This window comes from Strongylocentrotus purpuratus, unplaced genomic scaffold (genome assembly GCF_000002235.5).
Source record: "Strongylocentrotus purpuratus isolate Spur 01 unplaced genomic scaffold, Spur_5.0 spur5_scaffold_20, whole genome shotgun sequence".
Classification (NCBI taxonomy): domain Eukaryota; kingdom Metazoa; phylum Echinodermata; class Echinoidea; order Camarodonta; family Strongylocentrotidae; genus Strongylocentrotus; species Strongylocentrotus purpuratus.
This window is the reverse complement of record NW_022145606.1, coordinates 12,482,639-12,505,363: the sequence shown is the minus strand read 5'-3', so window position 1 is coordinate 12,505,363 and position 22,725 is coordinate 12,482,639. Positions and strand designations below refer to the sequence as shown.

The 22,725-nt window shown below is 37.2% G+C and overlaps 2 protein-coding genes across 2 annotated transcripts; both read right to left on the bottom strand.

Annotated features, from left to right (window-relative positions):
- Nucleotides 1-1,981: 1,981 nt before the first annotated feature.
- Nucleotides 1,982-5,475, bottom strand: LOC752541. The gene is made up of 3 exons (XM_001176529.4): nucleotides 5,340-5,475; nucleotides 4,197-4,379; nucleotides 1,982-2,529 (listed from the first exon to the last, which is right to left on the bottom strand). The coding sequence occupies exons 1-3, from the start codon at nucleotides 5,395-5,397 to the stop codon at nucleotides 2,270-2,272; spliced, it is 501 nt and encodes a 166-aa protein (XP_001176529.2). The 5' UTR covers nucleotides 5,398-5,475; the 3' UTR covers nucleotides 1,982-2,269.
- An 11,166-nt stretch (nucleotides 5,476-16,641) lies between these two features.
- Nucleotides 16,642-19,697, bottom strand: LOC752558. Its single transcript, XM_001176679.4, has 3 exons — nucleotides 19,577-19,697; nucleotides 17,884-18,069; nucleotides 16,642-17,048 (listed from the first exon to the last, which is right to left on the bottom strand). The coding sequence occupies exons 1-3, from the start codon at nucleotides 19,632-19,634 to the stop codon at nucleotides 16,789-16,791; spliced, it is 504 nt and encodes a 167-aa protein (XP_001176679.2). The 5' UTR covers nucleotides 19,635-19,697; the 3' UTR covers nucleotides 16,642-16,788.
- Between the last annotated feature and the right edge of the window lie 3,028 nt (nucleotides 19,698-22,725).

Here is a 22,725-nt window from a genome sequence, read left to right as displayed (position 1 = left end):
ATCGTGTTATCCTTACACTCTACATCTGATCTCAATTTTACTTTTATTCTTCCTCTTCTTCTCCTTTTTCTTCATTTCCTATCTTCTCTCCGTATAGCCCTTTCTCTTCCCCGTCTTTCTTCTCTATTTGTTTTCTCCTCACTGATCAACACGTTGATTTTTTTTTACTGCAAACTTCCTCTCTCACGAGTACGTTATCACGTTTTATGTTTACCCACCTTCGAGCTTTAAAGGCCATCTGTACTAATTTGGCTAGGAGGGATTACACCACCCAGGAAGGTCACTGACAGGTGGCTCTCTCTCTCTCATCAACTCAGCTCTCAATTAAAATACGAAAAAGAGGATCATGGGGGACCAATGGTCATCGATTAGGCATTGTTCTATATATAGAGGGAGCAAGTAGCCACAAGTAGTACAGTGGGCCTTTGATGTTTTCCCCATGAAATAATTACCTCATGATACACACCATCGCATGATTCAAAGGAGAAAAGAAACGCTTTTTAAATCAAATAAAAAAAACATGGAAACTTAGTTGAATTGGTACGCCGAAATGTTTTATTGAACAAGTTGTAAAATTACAGTTAAATATATATTTGTAGATTTCAATTACATGTATATAACATTACATGGAAGATAAAGCCGTAAAAAATAGAATGCATTTTAGCATTTTATAAAGAGAAGGGTAACCGTCAATTAAACGTGGTGCATCGAAGTCGCCGATTATGGTATTATTTATTTTATAATCGAAAGCGCTCCGCACTATTAAAGATAAACTTGAGTTCTGGTAAAAAAAAAGGAAATGAATTCTCACAGAATCAAATGAAACTTACACTAAATGTTCAAGAGTACAACTAAATGTCATTTGCCAAACAATTTTGGTAGAAAATGTATACTGGCTGAGAAATGAGAATAGAAAGATAAGGAAATAAAGGTTAGTAGCCCCGACACCATTTGTGTAGTCCCATATACATCTTTCTGTGTACAGTGCTTATTACTTTACAGAGACTGGGTCAAATTTATTCTGGTTTTGGGGACTCCAGAACCTTGCAGTACACACCAATACTTACAAGCTAAATAATCAACTTTTCTGATCCATTCCACACCTTTTCTTTCACAATGCAATCGCGTAACCAAAACTCAACTTTATCTTTAATATAACTGGAACAAAACAAAAAGAAATTTATTTTGTAAGATCTTGTCTAAATGTTTAATATTAACTTCTTATTCATAAACTGTTGCCAAAAAAATTCAAATTTATTTTCCTGATTTTGTGTTTCTTTTCTCTTCTCATTAAATGACGGTGAGCATTTGGTTTATAATCTTGATAAGTAAAGGTTTTACAGTTTACTGTGTACGACATAGAAATGGAAGAAATAAAGTGTACCAACTTACAAGAAACGATTACATTACTAACGAAAGATATCTAGTAAAAAAAGAACATCTCAGAAATCATAAAATACACATTCTTACACCAAGATTACAAAGCAAAGCTTAATACAATAATTCATAACAATACATTATGAAGCACCCGTAAATAAGTATAGATATCAGAAACGATACTGTTCTAGAAATAGCAGCTATTTACAGTTTGAACTGTTAAGGAACTTTTAGATAATGCTAGAACATACCTCTAAGAAAAAACTGTGAAAATATTGTACATCATATTGCGTTGTATTTGTTAATTTCCTACGGATGTGACGTATGCTCCTCATAACGAAAGTGCCAGCAGTATACATTCTGACAATAGGCTATTTTCGTAATGTAACCAAATGTAGTGCATACGTCTTTGAGAAGTGCCTCGATACAAACTATTTCACTCACCTGATAAGAATAATAGTAATCCAATAGACAATAGAATCCGATTAGTCGTTGCTGGGTTGGACAAACAGTATGGCTTGCCCTACCAAGCAACATTGAATATATGCAGTTTGCAATGTGACTGTTCAAATATTGTTATTCTTATCAGGTGAATGAAACAGTTTGTATCGAGGCACTTCACACATATTTATGCATTACATTTGGTTACATTACGAATCTGTGTTGTAAGGACCCTTCGTCACCAAAAAATGTCTCGCAATACAGGTCCGGCTCGATCATTAACTCTTTTTTGTGCTCATTAATCAAAATTATTAAAAATAAGTCTGAGCACCTTTTTTCAAAACCAAGTTATATTTGGGCTTTTTAGATTTTTGTCTATCTAATCAGCTCTACCTTTCAGCGGGGTAGACTTTTTGAAGAATTTTGAAGAAAGCTTGGACCCATTCTCACTTTACCGTTTCATAGCGAGATAAGACACGAGTAGAGACGCAATCAGGGCTCCAAGACTAAGCGTCGTTGTGTGGGCCCTGTTGCAGAGATTGCCCGAGCACACGCACGCAGCCCCGCTCCCGGAGACGAACTGAATGGTAGAAGGGAGCATGGCATTGATCGCGTCTCGTTGTGCGTTGATGGCTGCTGTGCTGGCGGTCTCGCATTGGTCCGCAGCTGCTCCGCAGGTCCGTAAGACGAGTTCGGTTGCGACATTACCCTCTGCAATACAAAATGGGGCATGTATGTAGATTATTGCTTTGGTGTTCTTATTCATATTCCATGCCAAACATTTATTACATTTATTTAGGTAACGTGGACTTAAAGGGATAGATGAGTTTTGTTGCAGAGGACGCTACACACAAAACAAAATTGGCGAGATAATGAATAACTGAGTGTCAAGTTTGAAAGAACATACGATTTAAATGACATCATCTTTGTTTGATCAAAATCGGTTCAGAGACGACTTGAATATCCAAAAATATAACAATTTCTAAAATTATATTTGTGGTGCCCCACAAATATTCGATATTTTTAACCGGCCGTTAAAAGAACGAAATAGCGCCGTATACGTTTTATTTCAGCCAATGCCGATGTTGTCATTTTGTTGGCTTTTTGTTGCCGGTTATGATATTGTTGCAGAGGACGCTACACACAAAACAAAATTGGCGAGATAATGAATAACTGAGTGTCAAGTTTGAAAGAACATACGATTTAAATGACATCATCTTTGTTTGATCAAAATCGGTTCAGAGACGACTTGAATATCCAAAAATATAACAATTTCTAAAATTATATTTGTGGTGCCCCACAAATATTCGATATTTTTAACCGGCCGTTAAAAGAACGAAATAGCGCCGTATACGTTTTATTTCAGCCAATGCCGATGTTGTCATTTTGTTGGCTTTTTGTTGCCGGTTATGATATGCAAATCAAGCCGGCTCGTGTATTGTTATTATTAATCAATTAATGTATTAACGGCCACCGTAGTTTGTTGAAAGTTGAGCTGATTTGGTATGATGGTATTAGCTGAATGTCACACATGTTTGGGTCTAAAATTACATTTATAGCAATTGTAGGTCCTAAAGTAGCACTATAAATGGCATAAATAACAATAAGAGCAATAGCAATGCACTTTGAAGGCATTTGCGGTTTTATACAACTATCCCTTTAAATGTCCTAAATCATAGTAATTATTGCCACGACAACATATTCTTTAAAACTTCAATACGGAAATGAATGCGAACTGGATACAACATTTGTTGCCAGGAAGGACGTATATTATTCCTTGTCCTACTCCACAACATGTAAAAATACATTTTGAACTCTGACTATTAAAATACCACTATTCATTGTACTACTAGGTCGAGCGTGCTCGCAATAAATTCACAAGCTTTTCCATTCAGTTCTATTCTCCATGATCTTTGGTAGATCCTGCCTTGGTAGACAGGGTAGCGTTTCTCGAAACCGTCAAAAATACAAGTTCACCGACATCCCATTGAAACGCGTGTAGTTTAACACGCGTTTCAATGGGATGTCGGTGAACTTGTAGTTATGACGGTTTCGAGAAACGCTGCCCTGGTGTCTTTTTCTAGCTGGTCAATGTAAGCCATTGATGGGCGACCTCTGGTGCGTTTGCCCCTTGAGGGCTCCCAGAACAACATTTGTGAAATGATTTCACTTTTGAAATGATTATTCATTGTAGGTGTATAACGGCACTTCATAAATACTTATACATTAGGGACTTTTAGATTCTGCACGACGAGAACGTGGACTGCCATTTTAAGGCAATATGACGTCACTGCAAGTGCCTTAAAAGGACGTCACATTGCCATAAAAGGGTAGTCCTCGTTCTCGAATCTAAAATTCCCTGTTGCTTATGTACTTACGGCCCTCAATGTCGTACACAAAGTCGTAGTTTGCTTTCAGGCAACCTCCCTGTAGGCTGCAATCCATGGTACTTTGTTCGTAATTCTCGTCACAAGGCGCAATCCCTGCATCCATGCTTGGGAAGGCGCTCATGTCACCGTCCGATGTGATGGAGAGACAGCTGTAACATTGCTGAGCATGAACTGTGAGAAGTGTAAAAGGTAGATTAATATTTCATTTGAAGTTAGATGAGTGGCCTTTTTTTTATTAACCCGTGCACCTTTGTTCCTTTATCATAAGTGCCCCTTTTCCGTGTGATAAATAACCATTTTCCTTTATAAAAAAAACACCTCTTCCCCTTCTCATAAATGCCCGTTTTTACACCGCCGATGTGTTATGAAGAAGAAGAAATATAAGGGGAAATTCATCAAAGGGAAAAGGGCGATTATTAAAAACGAAAGTGTTAACTAGTGCTCCTTTTAACTTGCAAAAACGCCCCTTTTCACCTTTGATAATAACTCTCCTTTTCTTTTCTAATAATCGTCCTTTTCCCTTTGATGAATTTTCCCTATTCTCTTCTTTATAACATGTTCCCCCAACTAAAAGCGACAAAGAGCATATTTGTCTCGAAATACCTCCCCAAAAGCTCGCTCGCATTTAGTTCATCATGAGATGGTTTATACAACCCGTTCAGGATTGATTTTCTTCCTCTTTATATGATCTAATTGGTCACAATGCGTCGTCACAAATATTTAAGATTTTTGTTCGTAAATTTATACACAGACAATCACACCCAACTGCAAAGTATGCTGTATCCCTGGTCCATGTACAGAGAGAAATGATAACAGATTGAACTGAATCATGACAATTTTTTGATCGCATTTGCTCATCATTTATACGTACAAAATAGCTCTGGCGTCCCAAAGACGTAAACAAATGCAAACGATTCGTATGCACTGCGTCTAGACATTAACTAAGAAAATGCCACCCCATACAACTGTATGAACTGCCCCTGCCCCTGTTAAAATAATAAGTTGTCCGGGGATCGAGTTTTTCTTTTGTTAAACGAGATTTTAGACCAATTAATGGTGAGTCAAGGGTTAAAATGAATAAGTATAATGCATGCCTATGTGTTGGGTTGATAATACTAATTTATATCTTACCTATTCCAAAAGACAGCCCCGCGACAAGGAGGAGAACTTGGGCGTTTATCATGGTCATTCAATAGATGTCCTATCTGCATATATGAGTCGCAAGTACCAGTGAAGCTTCCTCGATTCGAGTTCCAACTAGAAGTGATCGTTTTCTACGTATGGATTGTGCATATTCTTACTTTCACTTGTCCCCCCCCCCCTCCCTCCCTCCCGTCCATCAATCTTAGCAGTAGCAAATCACCGACTAGATAACGGGTGACGTAGTTGCGTATAGTAGCTAATAACCGGTATCGTACTGTGTCACGTGACCAAGGCGTGTCATTTTGGTGTTTTAGCCGTGAGAAGCAAAGTGAAATTCGATTTATTTGTTGGTGTTCAGTCACGTAAGTCATATAATCATTTCATGTAGCTAATGAAAATGAATTACAGGCTATTATTTGGGGTAAAGAAACAAGATAAATTCATTGTCAAATCGAAATTTAGGGAAAAATATTTTGGTAATCGCTCAACATGTCATCTTAATTCCGATATATTGAACCGATCAAATCGATCAGATAGCTTCAGATCAATTAATAGGCAATACTAATTTCCACTGTTTGATTGTTATAAGTCAGATTAGTCTATCATTATTAGAACAAAAATGTCTGATTTATTTTTGAACCAGGGCTTTTTTTAAGGAATCTTATTATCATTAACAAGTTACTTTGACTGTTTATAAGCTACTAACCAAATTTGTCCTAGAAACTCGTGTTGTTTTTCATAATTTCTCTTCAATAGTTTTCCTTAAACTCCGAATCGCACCGAACTTGATGGGGTTTTAAAAACAATGTCATAAATGTTTATTGGCATTGCCAAAATCGCTTGATTTCATAATAACATATCTCTAAACTCTGTGTGCAAGCGAGCATGGTCATTAACCTTTGGGGACATTTCTAGAATTGATATCGCCCTCGTTTGCTCTAGATTAAGGGCACATGCGAGCGATCAGAATGAAAAATATTTAGATTTTGGGGAAGAAATGGTCGCAAAATGTGCTGTCATAACACCTTTGTAAGAATGACTCTTCTCATCAGCAAAAAGGGTACAAGATACTGGTAAACAATTTATAATTTATTCTCGTGGATAACTTTTCGTTTTAGGCTTTTTTAAATGTTACTTATCTTGAATCAATATAAGATTGGAAATTTCAATAACCCATTGAATGTCGCAAATAGATTGAGTTCGTATTATGTAATGCATCACTAAATCGTTTGAACAGGTCAAGAGGTGACGCACAGGCTATTTAAATAATGAAAACAAATTGAGAGCCTATGCGATCGTGTTCAAAATAAATCTGCACAGGGCATTCATTGGACGGTTATATTCTTTCAAGAATATTTACACGGCTGTCATAATGTCTTTATACTTTAAATAAGATTTACACGACTGTAATCAAGTCAATTGCTGTTTTACTTGATAATGGTTTAGCGCCCCCATTCGTTCGTAACATACTCACACACACACGGTAGGTATTATTTATATGTTTCATTCTTTAAAGAAGATTTACACGACTGTCATTTGTTTTGCTCGCCAATGATTTATCGCCCCAATTTTTCGTAACATACACACACACACGCGCACGCCCTCGCGTGGTAGGCATTATTGGTATGTTTATTTTCTTTAAAGAAGTTTTACACGACTGTCATAATATCAATTCTTGCTAATGTTTACATTTCACAGATAGGAAAGACATATTCATAATTCCTGCAGTTCTACAAAATTTGATGTTAGCTGCAAAATGGACATAGTATCTTTAAAAAAGATTTATAGCACTCTCATAATGTCAATTCCTGTTTTCCCCGTAAATGATGTAGCGCCCTCATATGTGCGTAACAGACGCACACATGCATGATAGGCATTATCTAATCAGTTGTAGAGGTATGTTTTTGTTATAAATCCACCATTCTAACCATAAACCTAACCCTAACCCAGCCTGACGCACACGGCATTATATGCAAATGGATGTAAATTAGGTAAATCAGCTACATCAAATTGTGAATATTCTAAGAAATCTGCCTCGGTCTACAACTTATAAAATAATACTTACCACATACGCACTCTCGCATGGGGAAGCCCCATTAGGTCATACATATGTCGTGATGTTGAGGCAATCTTAAAGCCACACTGTCCTACTTGTAGCTATACCTGCTCCCTCTATATAGAAAAAAAAATGTCTAATCGGTGACCATTGGTCCCCCATGATCCTCTTTTTCTTATGTTAAGTGAGAGCTGAGTTGAAAGCAACAACACCCGGATACCTTGTTTTAAAAAGCAAACAAAAATATGCTTTTGAAAAGTGAGGAGAGATTAATAAAAAAAGGATACAGTGAAAGAGAAAATATATTTACATCAGGTTTGAAAAAGAATAAAAATGCTTTTAATACCTTAAACGAGGGATTCTAATGAAGACAAGATCGTGATTATCATAACTAAGAGAATATCATTAATATTGTTTGCAATAAGAAATCCCTTGAGATTGAGTTGATATTAAGACATTTTGTTTTCAACTTCAGTAATAGTCAATATGAATATGTCAGCAATTGTTTTTTTGGAATGTTATTCCACCTGCATTCACCAATGTGCACACATTTGCATTGTTTGTAATTCTTTACCTTCTTTCCACGTTTTATTTTGATATTTTCTGAACAAAATATGTATACGTGACACTCTTTTATCCTACATTACATAACATCGTTATGTATACCCCTCCCTCCTTCCCACCTGTGTAATTCTCTTCTCACGAGAGTTCCGGAGGGTGTTGCACAAAAAACTAAGCTCGACTTTAAGTTGGACTTAACTATGGCAGGCTGTTCTTGCCACTGTTTGCTCTTACTATTTACTGGCATAAGTCTCTCTTGCAAGGGACGTACAAATCCTGGTCACAAATCTACAGAATGTACAATTTTTGATAATTCATTATTGAAGAAAAAGATATTTTCCAAAGATTATGATTGTGAGAAAAAAAGTGGCATAAACGGCCTGACATAGTTATGTCCAACTAAAAGTCGATCTTAATCTTTGTGAAACACACCCAGGACCCCAGTATGAACTCATTTGCATACAACCAATCAGAGCTCACCATGTCAATCAAAAACTTTACGCATGCAACAAGCAAAATGGTGACCTCCGATTGCCACGCGAATATAAGATAAGATACGATATTTATTCATCTTTCTTTCAAATGTCACATAAAGCATTACATTAGATCATTACACATTTACAATGCATAACAACAATTATGACAATGATGAGAAAAAAGTGAACTAGAAAAAAATGAGACCCTGCTTAAAGTATAGCTTGTAAGTTGTAAGGTCCCCTTTGGACCAAATAACTGGTTGGTACATAACAAAGCAACAAGATAAACATTATGACAGAGTATGTTTGTGACTACCTAAGAATACATTATGAAAGAGGTATATAGACAGACTCGACAAGACGGGAGAAAAGAGAAGAAAAAAATATGAGAAACAATAAAAGACTACAGCACATCGAGAATAGGCAGAGCATACAACTGGGACAACAAACAACGGGCACACGAAAACAAGGGAAAGGAATAAAATAGTGACAATCTGAAAATATTCAGTTAGACACAAAATATCAAAAAAGAGGAATGTTACATGTACAGTAATACATAATAGATATAGGCACCAGAATAACTACAAAAGTGAACTATTCTATTTAGCTTGATGCGAAACAGTGCCAAGTTCTTAACACACAAACAGCGCCTTTCTATATCAGAAGGGTGTACGTGCATATCCATTTGCATAGTTCAAGATGGGCCCTGATTGGCTGTATGCAAACAAGTTCATACTGGGGTCTGAAAATCTCGTCGCCAACAATGTACGCTTTTCCGACGACTATTGACTCAAGCATCCATGCGTTTGATAGTTGGCCTTAGCATTTATCTTGATTCTTTCACTTACCTCCATGCTTTTAAGTTTTTTTTAATCTAATATGAAATGCTTTTCTTTTGGTTCAGTTGTCACTCTTTATTGATAAATGCAGAAACATCTGCTAAAACATTACATGACCCACATTCATTGCTTAAAGCCCAAACTTGGTACAAAAGGATGTAGACAATACTTTTACGAAAAACCTGCTGCTAAGTTATGCGTGGCAGTAAAGTTTTATATATACTTGACAGGGTATTAATTACCCTCCATCGTGAAATATGATTCAAGATCCGTGCTCTTTGAAGAATCAGGAAATAATTATGTTGCTTTCACATCACGCGTCATTTTCGCGTGCAATCCAATCGTATGTTTAGCCGGCCTGTGTCTACTGGTTTCGTTTGGTTTTCCCCGCCAAATTTACTAATCATTTTCCTCGTTTAATTTTCTGTTCCCATCTTTTCATAATGTCAGTCTCTTGTTTGCCCTTCCCCTTTTGTGTTAACCCCTTCTGTTATATCACTCCTTGTTTTTTTTTTATTTACTTTCAACTCTACTTCTAAAAAAATACTGCATTGCGTTATTCGTTGTTTTTCTTCTCTTGCACTATTTTCTTTCTATTTGCTATAATCTTTCACTTACTTCTCCTTTTCTTATGTTATTGTTTGATACGTAATCTTCCTTCCGGACTTTCCTTCTCTTCCTCCTGCTATCATCTTTTCGTTCTACTTTTTATTCTGATTGTTATTGCTCATTCTTTACCTTTCACATTCCCTTTTTTTATTTAAACAAAATCTCTTTCCTCCTATATTATTCTCTTTCTATTTCCTTGGGTCATCTTTTAAAAATCTTTTTATCATTTAATCTTTTTATTTCGTTTTCTTGACAATAGTTTACACTTTCTCTTTCTTTTGCTTTTGTATTGTTCCATAAGCCTCTCTCATTTTATAATTTCTTTTTATAATTGTATTATTTTCTCATTATAGCTATCTCGTGTCATTCTTTTTTTTTTCTTCCATTATTTTCTCTTCCTGTCTGTCCTAATGTTAGTCTCCTCGTCTTTCTCTCACTTTGATATTCATTCTTTTAACGCTCATTGTATCATCTTTTTTATTTTGATTTCCCTTGTGTAATTCTTTGTTGTTCTTTTCTATCATCTTTTCTTCTATCTTTCCCTTTACTACATTCTATCATTTTCTCTTTCTGTTTTTGTTAAGTTTATATTTTAACCTATATTTTGTATCTCTCCCTTATATTTCGTTCCAGGTTTGTGTCATTATTTTAATGTAATGATGTATTTTGTTATGATTATCATAGGAGTTCATTTGTTGTGCCTTTGTGACAAATTTTTTGAAATAGATTATATGGAAATAAATTAAGCTTGGCAAAACAACTGGAAAAAGAGTCTAATTGGGCGGAGCCGTTCCCACCGATTTATGTGTCATAGGCATAAAAACCGAAATAAATTTGTAAAGTCGATTATAATTTGTTTTTAGGAATGAAATAGTGCACGATGTAAATGCATGTCAGTCAATATTTAAAGAAACAGTTTCTAAAAGAGAATTCGTTGTGTTGTGTGTAGTGTCAAACAAACAAAATCCCGAAAGGCAATGGGCCGCGTGTTTACCTATTCCACCTGCCAAAATAAAATTAATTAACAATTTAAATATTTCAATATTTGTAAGTCGAATACTATTCGTTTGAAAGGAATGATATAATGCACGTAGTAAATGCGCGTCAGTCAATATTTAAAGAAACAGTTTCGAAAAGAGAATTCGTTGTGTTGTGTGTAGTATCAAACAAACAAAATCCCGAAAGGCAATGGGCCGCGTGTTTACCTATTCCACCTGCCAAAATAAAATTAATTAACAATTTAAATATTTCAATATTCGTAAAGTCGAATATAATTTGTTTGAAATGGATAAAATAGTGCACGTAGTAAATGCGTGTCAGTCAATATTTAAAGAAACAGTTTCGAAAAGAGAATTCGTTGTGTTGTGTGTGGTATCAAACAAACAAAATCCCGAAAGGCAATGATTTACAATGTAGTTTTACCCGCATTAGTAAAACGATATGTGTTTGCTTATGAGGAAGCAGCTAAAGGACGGCTCGAAGTCTGTGTCGAAGGACTTGAAAATTGAAATGAATGTCAAATCGACTTGGTTTTGAACCCGAATCTTCCGCTTATGAGACCACCGCTCCACCACTTGCAGGCGCGGATCCAGGGGGGGGGCGAGCGTGCCTTGCCCCCCCCCCCCCCCCCGCAAAAAAAAAAAAAAAAAAAAAAAAGGAGAGAGAGAGAAGGAAAAGAAGGGAAAGAAGAGAGAAAGGGAAAAAAGAAGAGGAAGAAGAAAAGAAAAGAGGGAAGAAGGAGATCGGGGGAGGACCTGCCCCCCCCCCAATAAAAAAATAAAAGAGAATTAAGGAAAGGGAAAGAAAAAAGATAAAGAGGAGATAAAGGGAAGGACAAAATAGGAAGAAGAAAAGAAAAGAAGGGGAATATCAGTTGCAATTTTCCCGCCAACAAGTTGTGGATCGAGGGGGGGGGGGCAAAAGACCCTCCCCCACACTTTCTTTGAAAAAGTATATTAAAGAGAAATAGAAAGAAAGAGAGCGAGAAAGAAAAAATAGTTAACTGCCAGTGTCACATTATAATGGGGTATCGAAATATGCTCATCTGACCATGATTAAAATTGATGCCTAAAACCCTAAGTGCTCTGCCCCCTGGATTCCACCTAGGGCCCTAAGGCGGGCCCTTAGATGCTCATATGACGGTCATTTAATGCCTAAAACCCCTGATTTCTGGGGGCTCTGCCCCCTGGACCCCACGCCAAATAGTGTCCAGCTAGTGTCACAAATAATAAGGTATCAAAAATGCTCATCTGACCATAATTAAACGCCTAAAACCCCTGAGCTTCTGGGGGCTCTGCCCCCTGGACCCAACCAAGAGCCCTTAGGCGGGCCCCTCGATACTCATCTGACCGTAATTGAGTGCCTAAAACCCTTGAGATTCCGGGGCTCCGCCCCCTGAACCCCAAGCCAATTAGTGACCTGCCATTGTAACAATTAGGTATCAAAATAATACTCATCTGACCGTAATTAAATGCCTAAACTCCTGAACTTCCGGGGCTCTGCCCCCTTGACCCCGTCTAGGGCGCTAAGGCGGACCCCTGAATGCTAATCTGACCGTAAATTAAAACCTTAAACCCCTGAGCTTCCGGGCGGACAAGATATCAACATAATTATGTTCATCTGACAGCAGGCGCGTAGCCAGGGGGCGGTGGGGTGGTCCCCCAATAAACGCCGGCCAAAAAAGAGAGGAGTGTAAAGGAAGAGGACGTAGGAAGAAAAGGGAATAGACAAAGAACATATTTGAAATTCAGGCAAGGATTAAGAGTCGAGAACGGTACAACGAATCGTCTTCTTTCTCTAATGAATTAATGAAACGTCAAAGCTTCCGCGCTACGCGCGGGGGAGGGCAGGGGGAACTTAATTCAGACGAGGATAATTTTCGGGAACGGTACAACGAATCGCCTTCTTTCTATAATGATTTAATGAAACGTAAAAGCTTATGAGCTTTGCGCGGGAGAGGGGGATGAATTAAGACGAGGATTAAGAGTAAAAAACGGTACAACGAATCGTCTTCTTTCTCTAATGATTTAATGAAACGTAAAAGCTTCCGCGCTTCGCGCGGGAGGGGAAAAGCTATTTTCAGACGAGTAGGCACGTACGGAAGGGGGGGAGGAGGTTAGGGGGTTGACCCTCCCCCCTTCGGTTTTTTATGTGTGTATTTTGGAGCAACCCCCCCCCCCTTTTCTGTGGGTTTTTTTTTTTTTTAATTAAAAAAAATAAAATAAAAAATATGCCAATGGCTGACCTAAAAAAGGTGACCTCACCCCTCCCCCCAACGGAACAAAATGTCAAATTTTCAAATTTCGAGACCAAAAAAAATAGTGTCCTCTTCCCCCCCCCCCCCCCCCCCCCCGCTTATTTAGCGGCTGGCTTAGTCGTTACGATTTTTTTTCGGACCAAAAAAAAAAAGTGGTCCCCCCCCCCCCCCTAAGAAATCCTGGATCCGCGCCTGGACCACTAGGTCGTCGCACCTTTACAACAGAAGAAATGAAAGAAAGAGGAAAAGGGAAGAAGGGAAAGAAAGAGGGAAAAGAAAGAGAGAAAAGAAAGAGAGAAACTACAGGTGGCAGATTCGTAAAACCGGCTCTGGCGAACAGGGAATGATGATGTTTTAATCCATTAATAAATTCCTCAATTTTATTAAAATATAATTGTTTAGAAGTTTATTTGTTCAATTTGATGCCAGAGCACCCCATGTCTAGTGATTTAGCCGCTCCCAAGCGCCTGCTACTTACAAAGTCGATCACACATATCATGTTTAATGATTTCCGTTTGTTCTTAGATTTCCTTGAATGTTTTTTAATATTTGCGTCACACTATATTTGTTGATGAAATATTTTTTTTCACAGTCATATTTTGTTGCTTGGCTCAAAACAGCTCTAATATATGGCCAGAAATTGCGAGAGTAACTCGACTTATCAAACGCTGTTGCATACTATTTGGCGTATAAAGAAAGAAACTATCAATTATAAAAGTCCGAAGATTTGCAAGAAACCCATAAGCTCTACATTACTAATTTTTCGTACAAATATTCCACGAACAAAAAATATTAATAAAAACTGGTGACTTTTCAACTATTCCCATAGCTCCTATCCATATATGTCCGTTTCGAATCTTATTTCTGTGCTAGTTTTCTATCTTCTTATGCCAATCATGATCACACCGAAATCGTTGAATCTATTTCACAATGCATTCCCCCCCCCCCCCCCATCTTTTAAATCGTATCCGAATGCATTTATTTCAAGTCGTTTATTTAATTCTGAATCACAGATGCCGGTCTTACATCTTCTCTCCGTATAGCCCTTTCCCTTCCCCGTCTTTCTTCTCTATTTGTTTTCTCCTCACGGATGAACACATCGCGTCTTTTCATCTTTCTTCTTCTCTGTCTTTCTTCTCTATTTGTTTTCTCCTCACTGATCAACACGTTGATTTTTTTTACTGCAAACTTCCTCTCTCACGAGTACGTTATCACGTTTTATGTTTACCCACCTTCGAGCTTTAAAGGCCATCTGTACTAATTTGGCTAGGAGGGATTAGACCACCCAGGAAGGTCACTGACAGGTGGCTCTCTCTCTCTCATCAACTCAGCTCTCAATTAAAATACGAAAAAGAGGATCATGGGGGACCAATGGTCATCGATTAGGCATTGTTCTATATATATAGAGGGAGCAAGTAGCCACAAGTAGTACAGTGGGCCGTTGATGTTTTTCCACATGAAATAATTACCTCACGATACATAACATCGCATGATTCAAAGGAGAATAGAAACGCTTTTTATATAAAATAAAAACATGCAAACTTAGTTGATTGGATACGCTGAAATGTTTTATTCAAAATTTTGCAAAAGTACAGTTAAATATAAATTTGTAGATTTCAATCACATTTATATAACGCTACATGGAAGAACAAGTCGTAACAAATAATTTAAGTGCATTTTAGCGTTTTATAAAGAGAACAGTAACCCACTATGAACATGACAGACAATGAAAGCGGACAAAATATACAGTTCCTCAGGTAAACAAAGGAACACCCCTTCACTGCTATTATGTAAAAATGTGTAGAACAGGTGAATATGTATGTGACACCTGTTCTACACATTTTTACATAATAGCAGTGAAGGGATGTCCCTTTGTTTACCTGAGGAACTGTATATTTTGTTCGCTTTCACTGTCTGTCATGTTCATAGTGACCGTCATTTAAACAGGGTGGATCAAATTCGCAGATGATGGTATTATTTCTTTTATAATCGAAAACGCTCCCCTCTATTAATATAACTGGAACAAAACAAAAAGACATTAATTTTGTAAGATCTTGTCTAAATTTTTGATATTTATTTCTTATTCATACACTGTTGCCCCAAAAATTCAAATTTATTTTCCTGATTTTGTGTTTCTTTTCTCTTCTCATTAAATGACTGTGAGCATTTGGTTTATAATCTTGATAAATAAAGGTTATACAGTTTACTGTGTACGACATAGAAATGGAAGAAATGAAGTGTACCAACTTACAAGAAACGATTACATTACTAACGAAAGATATCTAGTAAAAAAAAGAACATCCCAGAAATCACAAAATACACATTCTTACACCAAGATTACAAAGCAAAGCTTCATACAATAATTCAGAACAATACATTATGAAGCACCCGTAAATAAGTATAGATATCAGAAACCATACTGTTCTAGAAATAGCAGCTATTTACATTTTGAACTGTTAAGGAACTTTTAGATAATGCTAGAACATACCTCGAAGAAAAAAATGTGAAAATATTGTGTACATCATATTGCGTTGTATTTGTTAATTTCCTACGGATGTGACGTATGCTCCTCATAACGAAAGTGCCAGCAGTATACATTCTGACGATAGGCTATTTTCGTAATGTAACCAAATGTACTGCATACGTCTTTGAGAAGTGCCTCGATACAAACTATTTCACTCACCTGATAAGAATAATAGTAATCCAATAGACAATAGAATCCGATTAGTCGTTGCCGGGTTGGACAAACAGTATGGCTTGCCCTACCAAGCAACATTTAATATATGCAGTTTGCAATGTGACTGTTCAAATACTGTTATTCTTATCGGGTGAATGAAACAGTTTGTATCGAGGCACTTCACACATATTTATGCATTCCATTTGGTTACATTACGAATCTGTGTTGTAAGGACCCTACGTCACCAAAAAATGTCTCGCAATGCAGGTCCGGCTCGATCATTAACTCTTTTTTGTGCTCATTAAAGGTAATACAAAGTTTTGGGAAATTTTGAAAATTGGGTGGATAGTGATTCTTTACAATTTTGATATGTTTGGATGCCCCTGTGGATGTATTATAAGCACTAGAAAATTTAGCCTCTAAAACACTTTTGCTTTCGAGAAAAATTGAATATAAAAATTTACCGGTGCTCCCGGTAAATTTTGATAAATTTCAAATAGCGCCTACGGCCGTACAGTGGTAGGTGCGACCATGAAAATCTCAGAATATGTAGTTGTGATATATCATTTCCAAACGGAAATAGCTAATCGGTCAATTTTAGTCAAGAAACATTGTTTTATGGTTTAATTAATATCTTGACTTTGAGAGGGAGCTATACAACATAAAGACTTTATTATTTACAATGTCATAACTTTAGACTCGATTTCAACCGCGACAACGATCACTGAATATTGTAGGATCGCATATGTTTCCAATATTTTCATTTTAACCAAATTCATGACACCATACCAAAACTTTGTATTACCTTTAATCAAAATTATTAAAAATAAGTCTGAGCACCATTTTTCAAAACCAAGTTATATTTGGGCTTTTTAGATTTTTGTCTATCTAATCAGCTCTACCTTTCAGCGGGGTAGACTTGTACTTAAAGCATTTTGAAGAAAGCTTGGACCGATTCTCACTTTACCGTTTCATAGAGAGATAAGACACGAGTAGAGACGCAATCAGGGCGCCAAGACTAAGCGTTGTTGTGTGGGCCCTGTTGCAGAGATTGCCCGAGCACACGCACGCAGCCCCGCTCCCGGAGACGAACTGTATGGTATCGGGGAGCATGGCGTTGATCACGTCGCGCTGTGCGTTGATGGCTGCTCTGCTGGCGGTCTCGCAAACGTCCGCAGCTGCTCCGCAAGTCCGGATGACGAATTCGGTTGCGACATTACCCTCTGCAATACAAAATGGGGCATGAAGGTAGATTATGGCTTGGGTGATTGTGGGTGATGTATGTAAGGTACATGGACTTAAAGGGATAGGTGAGTTTTGTTGCGGAGGGCGCCGCTACACAAAATATTGTTTGGTGAAATAATGAAAAACTGAGTGTCAAATTTTAAAGAACATACGATTTAAATGACATCATCTTTGCTTGTTAAAAATCGGTTTAGAGACAGCTTAAATATCCAAAATATAACTATTTCTAATATTTGTGGTGCCCCACAAATATTCGATATTTTGAACCAGCCGTTAAAAAAACGAAATAGCGCCGTATACGTTTTATTTCAGCCAATGCCTATGTTGGCATTTTGCTGGCTTTTTGTTGCTGGTCATGATATGCAAAACATTAACGGTCATCGTAGTTTGTTGAAAGTTGAGCTGAGTTGGTATGATGGTATTGGCTTAATTTCACACATGTTTGGGCCTAAAATTACATTCATAGCAATTGTAGGTCCTAAAATAGCACTAGAAATGGCATAAATAAGAATAAGAGCAATAGCAATGCACTTTGAAGGCATTTGCGGTTTAAAAAAAGACCTCAACTATCCCTTTAAATATCCTGAATCATAGTAATTAATGCCACGACAACATATTCTATAAATCATTTAATACAGAAATGAATACTAACTGGATACAAAAGTTGTTGCCAGGAAGGACGTATATAATTCTTTGCCGTATCTAACAACATGTAATATAATATTTTGCGATCTCACTATTGAAATACAATTATTCATTATAGGTGAGTTAAATATTTGTATAAGGGCACTTCATTATTGCTTTTGTACTTACGTCCTTGAATGTCGTAAACAAAGTTGTAGTTTGCTTTCAAGCAACCTCCAGATGCGCTGCAATCCATGGTACTTTGTTCGTAATTCTCGTCACAAGGCGCGAAGCCTGCCTCCTCCAAGCTCGGGAAGGCGCTCATGTCACCGTCTGATGTGATGGAGAGACAGTTGTAGCATTGCTGAGCTTGGACTGTGAGAAGTATAAAAGGTACATTAAAAAAAATTATAAAATGATGACGTAGATCCTAATTAAATGATTGGTTGAAAGCATACACGTGACCAGGCATTTGTTTTGCCTAACGCGTAATTTGGGTAATGACGGGTCATTACCCAATGATAATGATCGATCATTGGCGATCATGAAATTTATTGTTTTAATTTTACTCGCGAAAATAGCTGACGCGGAATTTAAAACGCATTATCTAAGTTAGATCTAGATCCGTCATAGATGTAGACCTAGAATTAGTAATGTACGGACTATGAGATGAGGGTGATTCATCAAATAACAAGGATCCACATCATAATTTTATGAAACGCATAATACACAGCATTTTGTTCGAGCATTAGTCAAATTACCCACACTCGGTACCTTGTGTAGGTTATTCTTACCAATGCCCTCACTGCAGTTCATTATTTGTATACTTTATTCCATTTGAAGTTACATGAGTGGCCTTTTTTTAATTAACCCGTGCAACTTTGTTCCTTTCTTATAAGTGCCCCTTTTCCGTCTGATAAATAACCATTTTCCTTTATAAAAAGACCACCCCTTCCCCTTCTCATATATGCCCGTTTTCACACCGGCGATATATTATGAAGAAGAGGAAATATAAGGGGAAAGACATCAAAGGAAAAGGACAAATATTAGAAACGAAAGTGCTAACAAGTGCTCCTTTTCAGTTGCAAAAAGTGCCCCTTTTCACCTTTAATAATAGCCCTTTTTATTCAGACCCGTGCTCTTTTTCTTTTCTAATAATCGTCCCTTTCCCTTTGATGAATTTCCCCTATTCTTTTCCTCATAACATGTTCCGCTAACTGAAAGAGACAAAGAGCAAATTTGTCTCGAAATACCCCCCCCCCCCCCCAAAAAAAAAAAAAAGCTCGCCGCATTTATTTCATCATGAGATTGTTTATACAACCCGATCAGGATTGATTTTATTCCTCTTTATATAATCTAATTGGTCACAATGTGTCGTCACAAATATTTAAGATTTGTGTTCGTAAATTAATACTCGGACAATCACACCTTACTGCAAAGAATGATGTACCTTTAGACCATGTAGAGAGAGAAATGATAACAGATTGAACTGAATCATGATAATTTGTTGCTCGCATTTGCCCATCATTTACACAAACAAAATAGCTCTGGCATGTTTATTTTCATTTTGTATTTTTAGCGGCTTTTACCGTGTCATAAAGGACGAGCTGTGAATGCAATGCACATGTTCGAATTGCGTCCCAGCGATGTAAACAAATGCAAACGATTCATATGCAATGCATCTAAACAAAAATCCACGAAAATACCACCCCCATACAACTGTATGTACTTCCCTTGCCCCTGTTTAAATAATAAGTTATCCGGAGATCGAGTTTTTCTTTTGTCAAACGAGATTTTAGACCAATGGTGAGTCTAGGGTTAAAAATGAATAAGTATAATACAGGCATATGTGTTGGGTTTATAATACTAATTTATAACTTACCTATTCCAAAAGACAGCACCGCAACAAGGAGGAGAACTTGGGCATTCATCGTGGTCATTCAAGAGATGTCCTATCTGCAGATATGAGTCGCAAGTAGCAGGGAAGCTTCCTCGATTCGAGTTTCAACTAGAAGTGATCGTTTTATACGTATGGATTGTGCATATTCATACTTTCCCTTGTCCCCCCCCCCCCCCCGCCCCATCAATCTTAGCAGTAGCAAATCACCGACTGGATACCGGGTGACGTAGTTGCGTATAGTAGCCAATCACCAGCATTGTTCTGTGTCACGTGACCAAGGCGTGTTATTTTGGTGTTTTAGTCGTGAGAAGCAAAGTGAAATTCGATTTAATTGTTGGTGCTCAGTCACGTAATTCATATAATCATGTTTCGACTTCATGTAGCTAAAATATGAATTAAAAGCTATTATTGGGGTAAAAACAAAAATAAATGCATTGTCAAATTGAATATTGAATACAAATATTTTGCGTAATCCCTCAATAAATCGTGATGCGATATGCATTAAGGTTATATTATCGGAGATGTGGGATGGGGGCTAAATCGTTATTCCGGTATATTGAACTGATAAAATCAATTAGATCGCTTCAGATCAATTAATAGGAAATCAAGAATTCCGACTGTTTGATTGTTATGAATCAAATTGGACTATCGTCATTAAAACAAAAAGGTCTGATTTATTTTTTGAACCAGGGCCTTGTTTCGTTAAACTTAGTATCATTAACAAGTTACTGACACTGTTTATAAGCTATTGAAATCTTGGTATTGATTGGCCGGAAGCAAATTTTTCATATAAATTCGTGGAACTTTTTAATAATGTTTCTTCAATAGTTTCCCTTGAATTTCGCATCGCACCGAACTTGATTGGGTTTTTAACACAATCTCAACAATGTTTAATAGCAGTGACAACATCGCTTGATTTCATAATAACATATCGCTAAACTCTGTGTGGGAGCGAGCATGGTGATTGGCCTTTGGGGACATTTCTAGAATTGATATCGCCCTCGTTTGCTCTAGATTAAGGGCACATGCGAGCGATCAGAATGGAAACATATTTTGACTTTAGGGAGGAAAATGGTCGCAAAATGTGTTGTCATAAAATATTTGTAAGAATGCCCCTTCTCATAAGCGAAAAGGGTACAAGATACTGGTAAACAATTTATAATTTGCTAAGTGTACGTGTTGGCTTGCATGGTGATGTAGATATACAGTAGGTTTGTGGGTGCACCATGTGTGTGAGAGAGAGAGAGAGAGAGAGAGAGAGGTTTGAGGAGTCCTGAAAAGGACTCTGACTCGGTAATCTTTCTTGGGGGAGTGTAGTCCTGAAAATGACTGTTTGTTATCTTTCTTAGCATATAGTTCTAAGGAGAACTATAGCGCTTGGAGAGGATGAGTGACTCGACGTTTCGAACAGGTTGACTATCCGTCGTCAGGAGTGAGACAGATTACCGAGTCAGAGTCCTTTTCAGGACTCCTCAAACCTCTCTCTCTCTCTCTCTCACACATGGTGCACCCGCAAACCTACTGTAAATTTATAATTTGTTGTCGTAAATAACCATTAATTGTAGGTGTTTTAAATGTATCTTTTTTTGAATTAGTGTAAGAATGGAAATTTCAATAACCTATTGAATGTCGCAAATAGATTGAGTTTGTATTTTGTAATGCGTCATTAATTTGTTCGAACAGGTCAAGAGGTGGTGGACAGGCTATTTGAAATCTAAAAAACTTCGAGAGCCTTTGTGATCGTGTTCAAAATAAATCTGCACATGGGCATACACTGGACGTGATATTATTTTAAGATTATGTACACGACTGTAATAAAGTCAATTCCTGTTTCGCTCGCCAATGGTATAGTGCCCCCATTTTATTCGAAACATACACACACAAACACATGGTAGGCATTGTTTACATATATATATTATTTTAAGAAGATTAAACCGACTAGAATCAAGTCAATTTCTGTTTTGCTCGCCAATGGTTTAGCGCCCCCATTTGTTCGTATCTGAACATACACACACACACACGCACATACACACACACACACACACATGGTAGGCATTATTTATAAATATATATATATATATATATATATGTTCATATTCTTTTAAGAACATTTACACGACTGTAATATAGTCAACTCCAGTTTTGCTCGCCAATGGTGTAGCGCCCTCATTTGTTCGTAAAAGACACACACACGCATGATAGGCATTAATTAATCAGTTGTAGAGGTACGTTTTAAAAAAACTCTAACCCTAAACCTAACCCTTACCTAACCTGACGCACACGGTATTATATGCACATGGATGAAAATTAGGTAAATCGGCTACATCAAATTGTGAATATTCTAAGAGACCTGCCTCGGTCTACAACTTGTTAAATAACACTTACCACATATGCACTCTCGCACACCAACATAACACGACTCATGTCTGTCAATAGATGAGAACAATCAGGGGAAACCCCATTAGGTCATACATATGTCGTGATGTTGGAGCAATCTTAAAACCACACTGTCTTACTGGTAGCTACCTGCTCAATCTATATATAAAACAATGCCTAATCGGTGACCATTGGTCCCCCATGATCCTCTTTTTCTTATGTTAATTGAGAGCTCAGTTGATGAGATAACCACCTGTCCAGTGACCTTGCAGGGTGGTGTAATCCCTCCAATAAACTAGTAGTACAGATAAGCTTTAAGAGTCACAGATATGCATCCAGAACCTTCCGAGAAGATCTGAACTATATGTATATACATCAAGAACAAACCATTCTCTCACAATCATTTCGATACAAGAGGGGGGAAAATTCACACTTCTTGCTTCCAATTGAACATAACAAACTTAGTATACTTCTTGCTGTTTTTTCTTCTATCTTTCATGGAAGAAGGCCCTAAAGATTAAAAAAAAGTTGAACTGCGCCCTGGATAAATTGAACTAAATTTATAAACAATAGTAACAATGTTAATTAAACCACATGCAACCTCTCTTAAAGCGTTAGGAACTTCTTACTTTTACCAATGTTTGTATAAATTATTTACTTTTTGGGGTAAATGGTTAATGCCCGATAGAAGATGTACAGTACGCGTGCGCCAACATGAAGTACCCGTGATACGACATGAGCACTGAGATAAGAGG

What these genes read in the sequence shown, in the direction of transcription:
- LOC752541 (XM_001176529.4), bottom strand. Translation starts at nt 5,397, where the DNA reads ATGACCATGATAAACGCCCAAGTTCTCCTCCTTGTCGCGGGGCTGTCT. An exon ending in GGGGCTGTCTTTTGGAATAG is followed by an intron (nt 4,380 to 5,339) that starts GTAAGATATAAA and finishes CACTTCTCACAG; the next exon opens with TTCATGCTCAGCAATGTTAC. An exon ending in TGTGTACGACATTGAGGGCC is followed by an intron (nt 2,530 to 4,196) that starts GTAAGTACATAA and finishes TTTGTATTGCAG; the next exon opens with AGGGTAATGTCGCAACCGAA.
- LOC752558 (XM_001176679.4), bottom strand. Translation starts at nt 19,634, where the DNA reads ATGACCACGATGAATGCCCAAGTTCTCCTCCTTGTTGCGGTGCTGTCT. An exon ending in GGTGCTGTCTTTTGGAATAG is followed by an intron (nt 18,070 to 19,576) that starts GTAAGTTATAAA and finishes TACTTCTCACAG; the next exon opens with TCCAAGCTCAGCAATGCTAC. An exon ending in TGTTTACGACATTCAAGGAC is followed by an intron (nt 17,049 to 17,883) that starts GTAAGTACAAAA and finishes TTTGTATTGCAG; the next exon opens with AGGGTAATGTCGCAACCGAA.